Source organism: Trichophyton verrucosum (genome assembly GCF_000151505.1).
Source record: "Trichophyton verrucosum HKI 0517 chromosome Unknown contig00281_1.f1.exp, whole genome shotgun sequence".
NCBI classification, from domain to species: domain Eukaryota; kingdom Fungi; phylum Ascomycota; class Eurotiomycetes; order Onygenales; family Arthrodermataceae; genus Trichophyton; species Trichophyton verrucosum.
The window spans coordinates 7,770-25,127 of NW_003315466.1; the positions used below are offsets into that span (position 1 = coordinate 7,770).

General features: G+C 47.3%; 3 protein-coding genes across 3 annotated transcripts; 2 read left to right on the top strand and 1 right to left on the bottom strand.

Moving 5' to 3' along the window:
- Positions 1-1,167: 1,167 nt before the first annotated feature.
- TRV_03315 (uncharacterized protein) lies at positions 1,168-2,222 on the bottom strand (the record flags this gene model as incomplete). The annotated part of the gene is made up of 2 exons (XM_003022507.1): positions 1,168-1,341; positions 1,413-2,222. The coding sequence occupies 2 exons, from the start codon at positions 2,220-2,222 to the stop codon at positions 1,168-1,170; spliced, it is 984 nt and encodes a 327-aa protein (XP_003022553.1).
- Positions 2,223-2,804: 582 nt separating this feature from the next.
- Positions 2,805-3,845, top strand: TRV_03316 (uncharacterized protein; the record flags this gene model as incomplete). The annotated part of the gene is made up of 4 exons (XM_003022508.1): positions 2,805-2,816; positions 2,903-2,975; positions 3,046-3,651; positions 3,727-3,845. The coding sequence occupies 4 exons, from the start codon at positions 2,805-2,807 to the stop codon at positions 3,843-3,845; spliced, it is 810 nt and encodes a 269-aa protein (XP_003022554.1).
- Positions 3,846-4,237: 392 nt separating this feature from the next.
- On the top strand, positions 4,238-8,947 carry TRV_03317 (RNA helicase/RNAse III, putative; the record flags this gene model as incomplete). The annotated part of the gene is made up of 6 exons (XM_003022509.1): positions 4,238-4,465; positions 4,528-4,556; positions 4,650-4,698; positions 4,758-5,010; positions 5,073-5,223; positions 5,251-8,947. The coding sequence occupies 6 exons, from the start codon at positions 4,238-4,240 to the stop codon at positions 8,945-8,947; spliced, it is 4,407 nt and encodes a 1,468-aa protein (XP_003022555.1).
- Positions 8,948-17,358: the final 8,411 nt, after the last annotated feature.

Below are 17,358 nucleotides of genomic sequence, written 5' to 3' on the forward strand. Positions count from 1 at the left end.
ACGGCTAAACAGAGTTGTAACTTCAGCTGTATTTGATTTCGATGGGATAGAAAAGGCTGAATTAATAGCATTTCTATAATTTCGTAACCTTTTAGAGACTTCTGGTTCTTTGGGATACTAATATAGAGTTTTCTTTGAGAGGGAGGTATATTAGTAGCTAGGGGTGCGGTAGCTGTAGGTCCCTTGTTCGACTGCGGTTGAGGGGTTAACACAGAAGACTTATACTCAGAAGGGGCTTTAAGACTCACTCCAAGTAAGCGCATTTCTAGTTGGTGGTTCCTCAGAACCAGATGTCGCTTGCCAAAGTGGTGGTTCCGCGATCCGTATCGGTGCACCTCGATTATTATTATTATTCTTCATTATACTCCTATGCAGTCAAAGACTATGAGGAGTCCTATATATATAGATACAAGAAAAAGAAAAGGTGCACCTCGAAGAACGGTGCTTGGCCAGCTCGGGAATCCGGGTCCATGGCTCCTGGCTGCGCTCAAGGGTTGAACCGGGATACCGAAGACCTTGGGTCCGTTGAGTGGTTCCAGATTCCAGAGTCACGCTTGCTCGTCTACCTCATAATATAAGATTCCATAGATATATAGCGATCAGATTTGACGGTCATATATATTTTAATCCGCCCCCAGAACCCAGGGAGATGAACCCTAGATTCGAAAGTTGGGCCTCATATTAGCTTAGTAGTAGATGCAATAGAGGAATGTACGATCCATTTCCTATCCTGGGGAAATCTAGTGGGATAAATGGTATAAAAGTGGTATAAAAAGCGGTATAAATAGGATGTACCACATCTCGAGCGAACACAGCTAGCGATGGGCATTCAGCCCCCCATGAAAGAAATATCCAGAGGAATGCCCACGGAACAGTTCCCAAGAGCGAGTTCAACAAAGTCGAGGCAAGTGGTCAAATCTTCCCAAAGCCAACACCGTAAGCCGGTGAGGCTCCATAGTGGCAAATAGAAACAAAACGTTTGCTAGAGGCCGGAGCTTGCACGCAGCAACAGGGAGGGCGATGGATAGTGAAGAGTTTATCGGATCTTCGCAACAAGACTAATTGGCACGTCATTGTGAGGACATGACAATTTAAAGTAGTGCGGTTGTGGAGGCTGGAGGAGAGTGTATTAGATCAGAGACAAGGGTTGGTCGTATTAAACCAGTATTAGTCATTTTTCCTAGATCGAGCCCGACGACTTGCAGAGGATGCTCGCTCTTCGCGTCCATCCTCGTCCTCGGCATCATCCTCATCATCATCGTCTAGCGGTACATCCATGACTCGCTGTCCAGCAGTTTCAAGTACTCTGCAACTCCAAGCACGGACACCTTTATACACGCCCTGTTTTTTTTTTTTTTGATTGCTTGTGTTAGTGCGTGAGACAATGCATCTGGATAGGGAGAAATACATACCCAGAGAAATGTAGCTACGCCGATAGCAAGCACTATCCAGCTCACTGATGCAGCCCTGCTCCTCCCGGTGTTAGCTGATCTCCGGCCTGACCCGCCAAGAAGTCCAGAGTTGCGTAGATTCCACCACTGCCACGGCGAGGCAGCGAGCACTACTTTCAGAAAAGAGAGCACTCCAAGCGATGCAAGGCCCTTCATAAGATGCTCAAACCAGGTCGATCTCGCGTCCATAGCTCCCAGTCCATCAGTGCCATCGTCCCACAAGTCACCAGTGATGGTATCAAGAGGATCTAGGTATATATTGATAATCGGGTCTGCCACAAACCCGAGCAGAAAAATAGTGAAGAGCAGGATTCCCACTGTAAGCGTCAATTGAGCAACCTGACTGTTGATCCATTTTGCCCATGTCATCCGCTCCAGCCTGTATTCAAACCCGCAAGTCGGACACTGCCAGTAGTTCCGTCTCCCGTATGCGGGGTCGGCATTCCTCCAGAGCTTCAGGCAGCCCTCGTGAACGTACCGCGACGAGCCCTTGCACTTGCAGGGCCGAAGCAGGCGACCCAGCTCAGGGTCCGAGGATTCGTATGTCACTCTGATCTTCGATTGCAGGAAGCTTGGGAAGCTATCTGAGGGCAGATGCGTGGTTGGAGGCACGCTCTCGAGACAGATCCGGCACGTCCGGTGAGGGTATCTCTTGGGTTCCGGCGCAGGCTGGCCGCCTGTCTCCTCCCTCTCAGGCTCTGCACTGCCTCCTGCCCTCGAATCAGCGGTGCTGGCAGCTTCAGGCCACTGCCATGACGGAGCCGAGTCCATGGCCACCTAGTAGTACTGTAGTTATCTTGTAGTGATGCAGACAAGCTTCCTTTTCAGCCAGCTTCAACATGCACGTCCGTTGTCAGCCATCCGGTCAAGGAGCGTAGCATCGTCCTGGAGCCGGCAGAGCAGCAGCAACGGCGTCGTCTGTGGTCTGTCGTCTGTCGTCTTCTGGTAATTGTTTGTTGACTGTGGGATGTTTTTATTCTCTTCGTCGTCGAAAAGAAAAGAAAGAAAAGCGAAAGCTGGCCCGATCGCCCGGAAGTGCAGGTTTAGCCGGGCGGCTAATCTTGCCGTTTGCGGCGCCGCGTCAACATCTGCCTTGCGATTCCTCGCTGGGAACCAAAAGAAACGCCAGCAAGCAACGAGAACGACGCCGTGAAGTAGACAAAACAGCTTGACGAACGGCCGCCGCAGAGCTTCGAGAGGGACAGCCGCAGACACCGACAGCTACCGCCAGACCGTGCCTTTCGCGTTTCAAGCTCGCCGTCTCGATTCCGCCCTTTGGCCATGGCCGACCGCTACTCGTTCTCGCTGACGACCTTCTCCCCCAGGTACTGTGTTTCTCTCCACTGCGCCGCGATGCTGCGGGATGTGAGCTTGGAAGCTGACCTTTGACACAGCGGGAAACTAGTTCAGATCGGTAGGGCAGCTGAGCCGCGGCCGGCAGGAGACAGTAGCAAGCTAACTTGGGTGGTGTAGAATATGCTCTGAACGCTGTCAACCAGGGTGTAACTGCCCTTGGAATCAAAGGTTAGGGCGAGCCACCAGGTAACCCTCTCTGATGTCGACCGGTTTACTGATGCTGTGTTGCCTCCCATAGCTACGAATGGAGTGGTCCTAGCTACAGAGAAGAAGTCTACGAGTCCTCTTGTCGATCCCCCCTCGCTCTCCAAAGTCTCCCTGATCACCCCGGATATAGGCATGGTCTACTCTGGAATGGGCCCGGACTACCGCGTGCTCGTCGACAAGGCCCGCAAGACCTCCCACACAAACTACAAGCGCATCTACAACGAATACCCTCCCACCAGAATACTTGTACAAGACGTTGCTCGAGTTGTACAGGAAGCTACCCAGTCTGGTGGTGTCCGGCCGTACGGCGTGAGCTTGCTCATTGCTGGCTGGGATGACGGTATCGAGCCTGAGACCGCAGAAGCCAAGGAGGGAGAGACGGATGCTGAGAAGAAGAAGGCGTCCGGCAAGACAGGAGGCATTTTGAAGGGAGGGCCGAGCTTGTACCAGGTCGACCCCAGTGGAAGTTATTTCCCATGGAAGGCCACGGCCATCGGGAAGAGCTCCACAAGTGCAAAGACCTTCCTCGAGAAGAGATATACTGAAGGTCTAGAATTGGAGGACGCCGTACACATCGCTCTCCTGACCCTAAAGGAGACGATCGAAGGTGAAATGAACGGTGATACCATTGAGATTGGTCAGTAGTTCATTCTACAGGACTGACCTTCCTACCCATTATAAAAAGGCTTTTGAGCTAACCCATGTATTGCAGGTATTGTCGGACCTCCAGCACACCATCTGCTCGGGTATGAAGGCGTTGAGGGAGCCCGAGGCCCTCGGTTCAGAAAGCTCAGCAAGGAGGAGATCGAAGACTACCTGACCAACCTATGATAGACTACAATTTTTACCATAATATCAGTAATGACAGCTCCTGAGCCATGGTGACACTCTTCGTATGCCCTGTTCTCCCTGTTCTAGTTTCTTTCATATGTTTATGCACGCAACGCGGGGTTTCTTCGCGCTCATGCATGGCCAAAAAAAGCGCCGGAGAATTCCATTGGCGTCTAAGTATTTAAAAGACCGTTCATCTTCGTAGGCGAGACTCTTCCTCTTCATCGCACCGCCGCCCCGTGGCTTTTCTATCCTGGTGTTTCTTCCTCTCTCCCTCTCCAGCCAGCCAGCTAGCTAAGCTAGTTCACCAACTGCAACGTCAATCAAGACCCACCAAGGAGAACATCTTTTGACTACAACCACCGAACCGAAGACGCCGACAACAACGCTGCATGGCCGCCGCGAAGCCAGAACTTCCTGGCCAGATGCTTGCCCTAGAGGAGCATAAGCGGGGGAGGAAACGGCCTAGGTCAAGTTCTGGCTCAAACGGTATGCCTCAAAATGAAGCAGCGCGGAAAGCGAGCCTTGAGGGCCTGGAGGATGCTCTAGGTTCGATCAGACCAAGAGGATATCAAAGAGAGATGCTGGAGGCGAGCATAAAACAGAATATAATAGTCGCGGTTAGTTTTATGCATCTGTTTGCTTCCTATATGGATTAAAAGGCTTCTAATACCGCAACTAGATGGACACTGGCAGTGGAAAGACTCAAATGTCAGTGAACTAGTTATATACATGCTTGAAAACGTTGAGATACGATCAATTGAATGATCAAGCACCTTCTAATACAACTGGTCATATATACAGTGCTATTCTTCGCATTAGACACGAACTAGAAAGGTGTTCAAATGACAAGGTATGAAGTCTCGTCAACAATTAACCAGCAGGCACCACAATATATTAACGGGTGTATAGCTCGTATGGTTTCTGGCTCCAAGAGTACCCCTTGCAGAGCAACAGTACAGGGCCATTTCCGAACAGCTCCCTGCCTATCAGACGAAGATCCTGACCGGAGCAGACAACTTAGAACGCTGGTCCACACAGCAGATTTGGGATGCTTTTCTGCTAAATACCCGAATTGTGGTATCAACACCCCAGATTCTTCTAGATGTGCTGTCCAATGGCTTCATTACCTTACGGCGAATAGCATTGCTTGTTTTTGATGAAGGTAATTACTTAAATTATACCACCCTGTCTATTTCTTTCACGCCTTGCTAACTTTTTGAGCAGCACACCATTGCGTCAAGGCCTCGCCAGAAAACAAGATAATGAGAAATTTCTACCATGCCCGTATAGACCAGCTCAGTGAGACAAATGATCTCCCGTCCATTCTCGGCCTTACTGCCAGCCCCACTTCTAAATTAATCGAAGATTCTCTGAGGTAAGTACTTGGCTATTATTCTTATAGTCGCCAGTGTGAATGCAGTTTGCTCATGGAAAGTAGACAACTGGAGCAAAATCTCGATGCTTTCTGTAAAACACCAGCTATTCACCGGGAAGAGATGATGCAATATGTGCATATACCAGAACTACGAAAAATTTCGTACCAGAAAGACTCGATAATACCTCACAATATGAAAGTGAAATTTCTGCATATGCTGGATGACATAGACATCGAGAGCGACCCGTTTTTTCAGAGGTATAAAGGGAAAACAGACAGCAAAAGCACAGAGAGGTTCCTGCGTGCTCTTGCCCGGAAAACCCCTGGCCTTGATCAGCTGAAGCGATGCTTCACTAAGGTTAGCCATATGTACGGCGAGCTTGGACACTGGGCATCGTCGGCGTTTATCTCTGAGATATACCGACGGACCCGCGAGGAAAGGGCCAAGCTCGTTGACCATAGTTGGTCTGAATGGGATAGAGATGACTCCTCCTTCATGTGCAATGCATTGGAGCCTGTGGTTGCGATCATGGGTGAAAGATGCTGGAATTCAACCCCTGATGCGGTTTCACAAAAGGTTGAACATCTGGTAGACCTTTTGTCATCAGAACTTACAGGTTCTTCAAGGGGCATAATCTTCGTTGAGCAAAGGGCAACGGCGGTTATGCTCTCCCATCTAATCTCCCGTTACCCAGAGCTTGCACACATAAAGTCAGATTATTTCCTAGGGAACTCTGCCTTTTCTGCCAGGAAGGCAGATCTTACTGAGCTCAGCAAGCCAGGAGACATGAAGAATTCCATAGATGACTTGAAATCTGGCAAAAAGAACTTACTTGTTGCTACCTCTGTCCTTGAAGAAGGCATAGATGTTTCCGCATGCGACCTTGTTGTATGCTTTGATCCCCCGAAACAGCTACGCTCCTTTGTTCAAAGACGGGGTAGAGCAAGAAAGAAGAGCTCGAAATTTGTTATATTTTATGCCGAAGATGATACTGCGACATACAAGGACTGGGAAGCTATGGAGGATATCATGAAAGAAAGGTATTTAAGCAACAAGGAGTTTATAGACAGGCTCCGGGAAGAGGATGATGAAGAGGAAGTCGAATATGAAAGCCTTAGAATAGAATCAACCGGGTACGGTGTTACCCCTGGGCTGCTTTTGTGGGATTGCTTGCTGACTATTTATTATACTGTCAGGGCGTTATTAACCCTCGAGAATGCTCGCGCGCACCTTTCCCACTTCTGCTCAACAATACCTTGTGAATTCACAGATACTCAGCCGGACTTCATCATCTCTAAGACCGGAATTAAAGACATGCTAACCGCCAAAGTATTGCTCCCCACAGTTCTAGATCTCCAATTTCGTGAATTTGAGGGAATTCAAGCATGGAAAAGAGAGAAAATGGCCAAAAGAGATGCCGCATTTCAAGCATACCTGCAGCTTTACAAGGCCAGTCTGGTTAACGACCACTTGATGCCTGAACACTGCCGTACCACCGACGAAGAAACAGCACATATTGAAAAACGTTCTAGCATGACAACGTGCTCCGAGGTGTTCAACCCCTGGAAAATGGTTGCTGATCGATGGCACAGTACAGATACCTTCTATCAGAGCAGTATCGTCATTTCCTCTGGAACGGAGGAGCTACCAAAAATGATACTAATTCTACCAATACCCCTCCCATGCGATTTTACTGTTAAGCTATTCTGGAACGAGACAAGCACTCTTTCAGCGTCAGTTTCACCGCAAGAATTGACCGTGTCGGACGAGGATATTGTCTCAGCCCCACTAGCTACACATATCCTTCTATCCTCTGTGTTCCCATCTAGAATGAACGGAACTTCTCGTGATTTCTCTTGCATATTTGTCCCCGAACTTGCCAGAGGGCATGGAGGGCATGAATCATGGTGCACTAAAGTCAATAAGTCCATTTTGGGACGGGACATTGAGAGCGGCGGCTTGGGGTCGATTGGAGATTTTGGCCTTGCAAGGCGAACTGATATCTATGCTAGGGCATGGGTAGCAGAAAGATTTGTATGGATGAAACGCGTCAGAGAAGAAGATGACAGTGAGTCTGTAGAGGACGAAGAGGAAGAGGGAGAGATACTGCATGTCGAAGGAGAAAAGTGGCCGAAGAGGGCTGATTTCTTGCATCCCGTCGCCAACTCGACTGGCTCTAAACCACATCACACTGCGAGGAACTGTATTCCAGCTAGACAAAGCTGTATATCCATGTTACCTGTCGGGTTCGCAAAATTTGCACTCTTCATCCCATCCCTGATACACACAATTGGGCGCTACTTGCTGGCCGAGGAACTCTCAAAAACTATACTGTCGCCCATAGGATTCCAGAATATTCAGCTAGTGCTGACCGCAATCACTGCCACCTCAGCAAGGGAGGATACCAACTATCAACGCCTGGAATTTCTTGGAGACAGTGCTTTGAAGCTGCATGCATCTATGCAGCTTTTGGCAGAGCATCCACTCTGGCATGAGGGGATATTGTCGAAAAAGAAGGACTCCATCGTATCCAACTCTCGACTTTGGAAAGCTGCGGTAGACACGGGACTGGACCAGTTTATCCTTACTACGTGCTTCACGGGTGCAAAATGGCGACCGCTATACAACAGCACGTACACGAACAATGCGGGGAAAATTGGAGAGAAATCCACCCGGAAATTGTCTACAAAGACCCTTGCAGATGTTGTGGAATCATTAATTGGGGTCGCCATTATCGATGGGGGAGAGAACAAAGTGCTACGTTGCCTAGAGCTATTTCTCCCCGAAATCAACTGGCTACCGTCTGGGGAGCGCATTGAAATTCTCTACGACTCCGCACCGGACTTCAACGACGATTGCCCCCGCGATATTCTGTCGAAGATAGAACCCCTGATCGATTACTCGTTTACGAAAAAGGCCCTCCTGGCCGCCTCCCTGTCGCATCCCAGCAATCCAATTAGTGGGATGACGTATCAGAGGCTCGAGTTCCTCGGAGATTCGATTCTGGACAACATCGTTACGAGGGCACTGTTCCGCTGCAAAAGAGAGATTCCTCATCAAGATATGCACCTGATACGCACTGCATTGGTCAACGCCGACTTCCTTGCTTTCCTATGCATGAACACGTCCACAGACGAAACGCGGGAAGATGTCTGTGTGTCTCCAACCGGGGAGGTAGAAGTCACCTCGTCTACCCGCCAAGTGTCCCTGTGGCAGTATATGTCGCATTCAAGTACGGATATCGTTGAGACCCAGCAGGCCATGGCCCGCACTTTTGAGGAGTTACGAGACCAGATAGAAAATGCGTTGCGGTCAGGTGCTAGATACCCCTGGACTTTACTTTCGACGCTCAATGCACCCAAGTTCTTTTCGGATATTATCGAGAGTATCCTGGGCGCAATATTCATTGACTCACGCGGCTCGATACTAGCATGTCAAAAGTTTCTTACACGCATTGGTCTGATGGACTATCTCCAGCGTGTTCTCGAAGATGATGGTATTGACTTTATGCATCCGAAACAACGTCTCGGCGTAGTGGCTCAGTCCCTCAGTGTGCAGTACGTTGTGTCAGAGGTTCACGTGAAACCCGGGGTTACACAATGGAAGTGTCAGGTCCTGGTAGGGGATGAGGAGATATCTCGAGTTGACGATGGCGTAAGTCAAAACCAGGCCAGGGCGAAAGCAGCGGATCTTGCCCTTGAAGTGCTGCGCACGAAGAATTAATGACAATACGATGTGATGATTACACCTTTTGGATTTTGTTATGTTGGATTATTTGGGCCTTGCTAGATACCCCTAGATTGAGTCAGATATTGTGAAGAATAATAATTATTTGGAGAGATAAGCCATAAACTCATTAACTATTATCTGGCGAAGATTTAGCGTCATTTCAAACTATACCACAGTGCTCTTCTACAGCACAGGACATTCATTCAATGGATCCTCACACTTTGTAAAGACGTTTATCGTCAAGCTCAGCCCAGGCTTCACTACCAACAGTCGCACGGCCCTAAGTATATTCGAAGGGTCATATTTCCACCCTCCCTATGCTGAGAAGTTCCCAGTACTGGGATCGATAGCAGGCCAACTGCCAGTTAGGTACTGATTCTGGGATGGAGATGCAGTTACAAGGTCTCCCTTGGGCGTAGCAACCTCCCATTCTAGGACTTGGTCGACTTTCAGGCCATACTTGATGGTGAGCAGACTATGACTGTCGCCCTGAGTATATTTATACACCGTCTATCCGTTTCAACGCCCAAGCCAGGCATCTTTACATCGTAGGAGGTCTGATGCAGTTACCAGTGATGGCGGAAGTGAAGCTGATCTGATAGGATTTATTATGTCAATGACGAAGATTTCGGGTTATCTTCAGCTTGTCCCATTGACTACTGATCCTGCGAGCAAAAAGAATACCCCAATTAGCCTCCTACGCCTTGCAAAAGCCACTCCTTCGAGTTCCGCATGAGCCTCCCATCACTATGGATATCATTATTCACATAGATATGGAATGTCTCTGGGCCATAACCCTACGGGTGTGAGCCCCTTTTCTCCATCGCCTCGATCCTCTTACAAAACCCACCATCAACAGCTGTGATCTCCGGCTCGTTACTCTGTTTCCGTGGCTTCTGGGTACTCTCGAAGCCACTCGTCCTTTGACAGACACCGACCGCTGCCCTCGAGGAAACGAGTGATTTTGGCATTGAGATCTAGACAGTTAGTCAAGCCGTAATTGATGGATTCAGTGTCTGGCTTACCTTCTACCGTCATGATGTTCCTGGCCTGCAGGGAGTAATGATCTTTGAACTCATGGACCAGTATAAGGTCGTCCGGTACTCGAAAGCCTGAGCATATCGTCAGACTTGACATTGAGCCAAATTGACGTATTTGGGTACTAACCTGCATCCAACGTGTAAATACACGCCGAACTCCCCCTGAGGCTGGCTGCATTCTGCTGCATTTTTGGAGTATTTGGCCGCATTGAAGCCCCGTTCGGTGCTAATCTCATCAAAACAGACATTAATTAGCCTTATACTGGTGTTTATATCATTTGTGCAGGGCGATTGGTTTTCTTACGCTGATAAGTGGCCGGGTTGAGTGCCTTTGGCTGCACCATTCCGTTGTGCGTCAGGAGGTCAAACAGCCCAGGAGGCCGTCGAGGGCCAGGATAAGCCCGCAAACGAACAACACGGCCGTTGTTTATGCGGAAGAGATCCTTTGGTATTATGCTGTAGGACTTTATGAATCTCGACATGGTTGTTGTTGTAGTTAGCAATAACTAATGGTTATGCAGGCGCTGGGTTCTTCTAGCGAAGTGGGTAGGAAATGATGCTGATGCTTGCTCCTCGGTAACTAACTAGCTTTCCATCTCGCGGCTAGCTTCGCTTAACTAACTAGTTAGCCAATGGTTAGTTATCTCCTACCCAACTAACTAGTTAGGGTAGTAAACCAGCGCTGGATGGGTTTGGCTTTATTGGGTAACTAGTTAATTACTGCCATCAAGGATATTGAAATCTGCTCTGCACCGCCCTCTAATGTAAACCCGTCTCCAATGCCCGGCGTCGTCTTACCGTCACCTCCATCCATGATACCTTTCCTAGATTCTTAATTCACCGTGACTCCCGGCTCTATGATAAGGAGCTAAAGAAGGGAAACGAAGACCTTTGAGTATGAAGACGGCGTGGACATCTCCAAGGACGGGCTGGTATACCCCGGGATCACCAATATCTGTATGGCATCTCCTACGTGTCCTCTTATTCCCTTCGTATGCTACTTAGTGTGGGTAGTATCAAACGGGGCGGTCTTTACGGCAAATATACAACTCCAATATAACCCGCAAGATACCATAACTAATTCAATATGGAAAGAGGGAATTGTTTTTTATCTCCATATCTGCCAGACTCGGAAATATCACGGGTATATGAGTTTTGACGGTCGGTGATATCAAGATCTAGCAACTACTGAGGTACCTGGGTCCGTTGCTCTTGCTGTAACAATAGATGCGCAGAATATCAAATGCACTTTCCTTGAAGATCTATGAATCCGGTCCTATATCAATGGAGACTCATGTCTCAATAAGTTGCATTCCGCGTCGTTCAGTTACTAGTCACATTTACTTAAAATTAATTGGAGCCTCCATCATGTCTGGATTAATCCGCACTTGGAAATTTTTCCCCAAAGAAATCTTCCGTGTCAATAACGGAAAATCTATACGCTTACGTGCGTATCCTGGGCCCGTGCCGCCGCCATTTGGGACACGTTTCGATGTTCTTACTGTCAAAGGAGAAGTTATACCCAAGGCCCTCGATCCTGCGACGTACACCGGTGTGTACACTCATGCATGATGCGTTGGGGGAACTTTGTCTCTAACTGAATCAGGTCCAAATGGCGCTTCTATGCGCCCTAACACAGAAACGCTTCAAGATCTTGTCGCCACATTCAGGGGGCATCGTGTCCGAGTATACTGTGTTCCACAAGGCAAGTTATATATTCGATTTTATTGAGAATGCTAGCCAATACCCAATATATGTAGGAACTGCATTACCAGAAGATCTACTCCTGGTACACGAGTTTAAAGACCACTACTCCCTACAGCCAAGGGAGCCAATGTCCGTGGAGGGTAAGTTGTAGACAATTATACTATTTACAGAAAGCAGCAACTGACGTATACTAGCATTAAGTGCCAAAATTACTTCTTTTTTATTAGAGAAGAGCGAGTGTCTGCCTCGAGAAAAATGGCAGAAAAAGTATCCCGAGCATACTGAAACTATGTGAGCAGAAGACGCTCCAATATGGGGTAACAGTCGTTGCCCCCTGACATGAGATACGTAAAAGTCCTTTACAAGTTTATTAAAAATATATCATTATACACAGAATCCCCATTAACCACCTCCCCCGTTTTGAAGGACACTAAAAAAAGTAATCAATACCCTAGGTGAACAGGATCAGTAACTATATATATGGCTCAAACTCACAAGTCACCAAACATAACACTATTTGACTGCATCCAAGGTAAAGTTGACGAAGGTAATATTGTAATTTCTCAAGCGACTTCCTATATAATTTACTAATGAAAACAATTGACTAATGAAACCCAACATACTATACACTATATGATAGCAGCATAGGGGGGAGTTGGTATCTCCATTTTGTGTTACGTAACTAAACAAAGAGCATAACTACCCCAAGGAGCATGTCTAAGGTGTACATTTAAGGAGCCGGTCTAAGTAACTAAAGTGACGCACTTCCAGTCACTCCTTTGATTGAATGGCTTGTTTGCTATGGTTGTATGCGGGATACTAGCAGCGAGACCTGCATGCCTCCTTTCGTTGATGACATGGCTTCATCTCCGGCTAATTCACTGCGGGAATGTATTCACTCTGGCAGCATAGTTAGTTCCCCGGGTGGCCTATAAATTCCCAGCATCTTCTTCCCTCTTCCTCTGTCTCCTTCTCTTCCTTACCACTACTCCAACCATCGACTCAACCCTTTACATATTTTTATGGTATGAACGCAAGTCCGCGAGAAGAACGATAGGTATGGCAGCTAGTGGCCGGTGGTTCCACCTCGTTCAATGTCTTCTGAAGTGATTTTACATTTAAAATAATGGGTTCGTTTGGGCAGCGTTAACTATGTCTTCATCCGAGCACTGGTTGGAGGCAAAAGACGTGACCACCAGGCCCTCTCTCCCCTGTGCCGTATGTCTAAGCCAACCTGTTGCACATTTATATCCCACTGTGGCTCTCCCATATAATCATTTAGGGGAAAGTATATGACACCAAGGGGTATATAACTACTTTTTCAGTTGCCACCAGAAAAGACGACGATTTTAAGCCTACAGAAAAGGGAAGAGCCGTGTACTCGTTGCACCCCCGTAAAGAAGCCCTACATCAAGGGGATCGAGATATTCATGGAGGAATAACTTGCAATGCCCCACTCAACCAAAAGTTGGTAGGCAATATACCACCTCTGATGATGAATATGAGCTATCCTCGAGCGAGCCAAATCTCCAGGACGGGGCTACAGGTCATTGCAGGCGAGATGCATACAATTCCTTGCGATTATCATCGAAGCAATATTATCATAACGCAATCTCTCGCATGCAAACTGCCTTACTGCTGTAGAGTACTAATACTGGCAGGCCACTCGCTCCGTATGGAGCCTGGAGATCTAGAGGGCAGCTTCACCGTCAGGCCGCTAAGCCATCCTGCGATGCATTTGAGATCAAAGAAATGATGATATATTTTCTCCCAGTGGCTCCCAATGGTAGATTCGCCGATTCCCGAAGCTTGTATTGTGGTTCAAGAACTTCGGGAAGCGGAGTGATCTTAGAAACGCCCCTTACCAGGGTGTAGCAAAGGATATCGGTAAGTTGCTCTATCATCTAGTACAAGATATTGTCCACTGCTAACTAGCGCTCTCTTTAACTAGCACCTTACTATCCGCGATGTATTCGATGGTACAAATGTGCTCTTCCCCGATACCACTCAAGCCGCCACCCCTTTTATCAGTTGGGTAACCAGTCATTTGGATATCCTCAGAAACGCAATGCCTGCATATCATGGCCGTTAGAGACCCTTCGATGTTCTAACTATCAGAAGGCAAGTTTTGCTCAGGGCCCTCGACCCAACGACATACACCGAAATATTTAGATCAGGAGTCATCGCTTCCAAATGACCTCGCTCTCGACACCCCTATAAGCCAAAGAGATTCAAAGGACACGGACGAGTCCCGGTATCTTATATCCTAGCTTAGATTTCAAAAACTCGGGCCCCGGGTTTTTTGGGGCTTAGTTATTGCTCAAACTCTGCTCTTCCAAATTCTCTTCTCCTTAAGATAGCTTTCGCAGACTAAATCTGCTCTCTCCTCTCTTCCTACCCCAGGAGCTTAACTTCTCTGCGGACCGCCCCAACATCCTCCATCTTACCCAGACCTCGAAATTGCTCCGAAACGGTCCCCTAAGAATAGCGTTGCCCCGAAACAGCTTAATTATTGATGTACCGTCTCAATATCGTTCCAGTTTAGGGGTCTAGCAACGACCCGACTCTGTCGAAGTGGTTCAAGAATATCTCTCCTCTTCGAGCGGTAAAGCTCACTTTAAGCATTACCTTGCTTCCACCTATTGCGTTTACATCACAACGTTCGATTACTCCAGCAAGAAACTTCCTCTGAATAAAGCGCAACACTTGATACGCACCCCCGACAACCTCTTATTCGTCTAACGGACTCCTGGCAACAACAATGAATGCCGACTAAGATTTAGAAAGTGGGAATGGCCCTACCATAATACAAGTATATCTCTATACTAGGAGCATAACGAACGCTCAAAAGAAGCAATATAGGAGGTTATAGTAGGTTTTGAGTCATAGTAATTATGACATTTGCTCAGATATAGGCCTTTCTGGTATCCAACTCGTAATGTGATTGAGATATCCTGACTTTGGCTGTTTGGTGACACTACTAAATCCGGTATATAGATAGTTTGCAGCTGCAGGATACAAGCCCCAAGAACGGAAATGGCCGATGCATGAAGACAATCTAGATTGTGTAGAGATCGATTACAGGTGCTCTGACGCGCCCGTCATCCAAATGAAATATCTCGGCGATCTTCTTTTCAGTGCTGGAAACGAGCCATCAATGGAAGTGGGACCGGAGTCAACAACGGACTATCTTAATGCGATAACATGTACCATGGGTGGGAAGCGCTCTTTCTCCTGGTCTAGCACTACCCTAGCACAAGAAATTTCAGACAACGCTGCTAGGCCTACAAAACAAGTGTCAAAAACTTCAGCTCTGCCTACTATTAGTGTGTGGCTCACTTCTTTTTTAGTGTACTAGCAGACTTTGATAACAAGGTCCAAGATCGTCATTCTGCTTCTGGCATGGTGGTGTCCAATGGTGGCCGCAGCTGTGTGGTCATGAGTCACATTTGGCGAGGGCAGGCCTAACCAAATCATAACCATTAACTAGTCATGATAACGAGGCGTCAAATACATAACTAGCTAGCAAGAGGTACCATGCTATAAGTCATATCAAATCAATTGTCGTGGAGTTAACCTGCAGGGAGTGAATGCCAATAACGCTCCCCTGCAAAGGTAAGCAAAGCCAAAATAGTTCAACAGTCTACAAGATCAATTCCAGAGTCCATACGTAACGTAATTAATCTATTATTACACTAGTAAGAATAGAATACAATAGACTTCTAACCAACCACTGATTACTAACTGCTTAGTTACACTCGCGGCTTATTAACTAAGTTAGCGGATGGTTTCGAAGCTCATAAATAAGAATAAGCCCGAGCCTTCCCATCTGGATTCAATCAATATATTAGCCGTGCAATGCATCCATCTAACACTAAGTTTTAACAACTAGGCAACATATTATTTAAATTTCATTCTCTCAAATCAGTATTCATTCTTCTCCCGACAATGTCGACTAACAGGTTTATCCAATCTTTTACCAAAATCCCCAAGGAGTTGTTCCGCTTGAACACTGGCCCGGCAATTCGTCTTCGCGCCCAACCGGGCCCTGTGAGACCTCAGCGCAGCTTTGACCTGCTCACCGACGCTGGAAAAGTTCAGCCGAAGGCTCTCAACCCAGCGACATATGAATGTGCGGCTTCAGCAAATCAATGATCATGAAGACAGCCTAATTCTTCTCCCAGGGCCTAACGGTGCTTCAATGCGCCCGAATTCTGAAGTACAGCAGAAGCTTGTACGTACGTTCAGTGGAAATGTTTACGTGTATACTGTTTCGGAAGGTTAGTAGTGTCCTTGATATGCCGTTTTTGAGGTGATGCTGAGTAGAGATAGGAACGGAACTTCCCAACGACCTTATCCTTGTTCACGAATTCGCCGACCACTACTCGTTGCAGGCAAAAGAGGAGATGACAGTCGAAGGTCAGGCAAATCTCTGCATTCACTTTAGGAGAGTAGTTAAGTATATATGCTAATCAGATACAGAATTGAACGCCAAAATCACGAATTTCCTAACTACCAAAGGGGAGTGTCTAACTAGGGATCAGTGGCTGCAGAGATATCCTCAAGCAACTGAATAAGTCTGTGGTCATGACTTTGTGTCATTGGGTGGCGTTCTCAACGTCAACGTATAGCCGTCTCATCTGTTTGCCATAAGAGAGATTTTTTTTTTTCGGCGTTCCCCTTGCAATTCCTCTTTCCCTTTACCTTTGCTTAGTCATTAATAATTGTCACGTGATATATTCTTAGTCAGGAATGCAGTCGAGGCTCCATCCAACGTAGTAACGATGGTCAGCGGCTTCGACCTCTCCCACGTCCGGTTCATTTGATCATTTCTTCCTCCCAATTCCTCGACACTGTCTGCCCAATGAGAAATTGTTCGACCGTTGTCTAAGTTTCCTAAGCAGACAACTACATACAATGCTCAGAAATCTGTTTCGTATCCCCATTGCCGGTGCTAGGTTGACCGCGCGTTGTTCGAACCGTCGAGGGCTTTCCCATGTGTCAACCCATCCGGTATTTCCAGCTACATTACACCGATTCCAGATTCACCGCGAATCAAAGCTCTATGACAATTCACTAAAACAAGACGATTGGGAGTACGAGGATGGCGTTGAAATCTCGAGCGACGGGCTAGTCCATGCTAAGATAAATTTGGACGGTAAATCGGATGGCCCGTACCCTGTCCTTACTATTATCTATTACTTACAGATATTCTAGTTTCAAACGGGGCACTGTTTATGCCGAATACGCACTTGATGCAAGAGCTAACGCGGAGATCCTTTGACAATTACTTGGATGCTGTGGATAATGGCCAGCCCACAGCTGAACCTCACTACCTCTCCATCCCAAAAGGTAAAGGCCACGCCTCCTAGTTGATGGAGCAGAAAGTAATAACAATATCTGAATTTAGGAACACCAGTTCCAGATTCATTGACCCTGTTCCGCGAACGAGCATCTCGGTTCACCCTTCAACCGTCTTACCCCATTTCATTGGCTGGTATGTCTAACTGCCGCTGCTATAATAGTGGGATATTTGCACTAATTCTGAAATAGCTCTAAATGAATTGCTCACTAAGTTCTATAACGAATCCGGCCAAATCACAGCCCCAGGAGCGTGGTTGGATAAGAATCCCTACAATGAAGCCTTTTTTGACGATT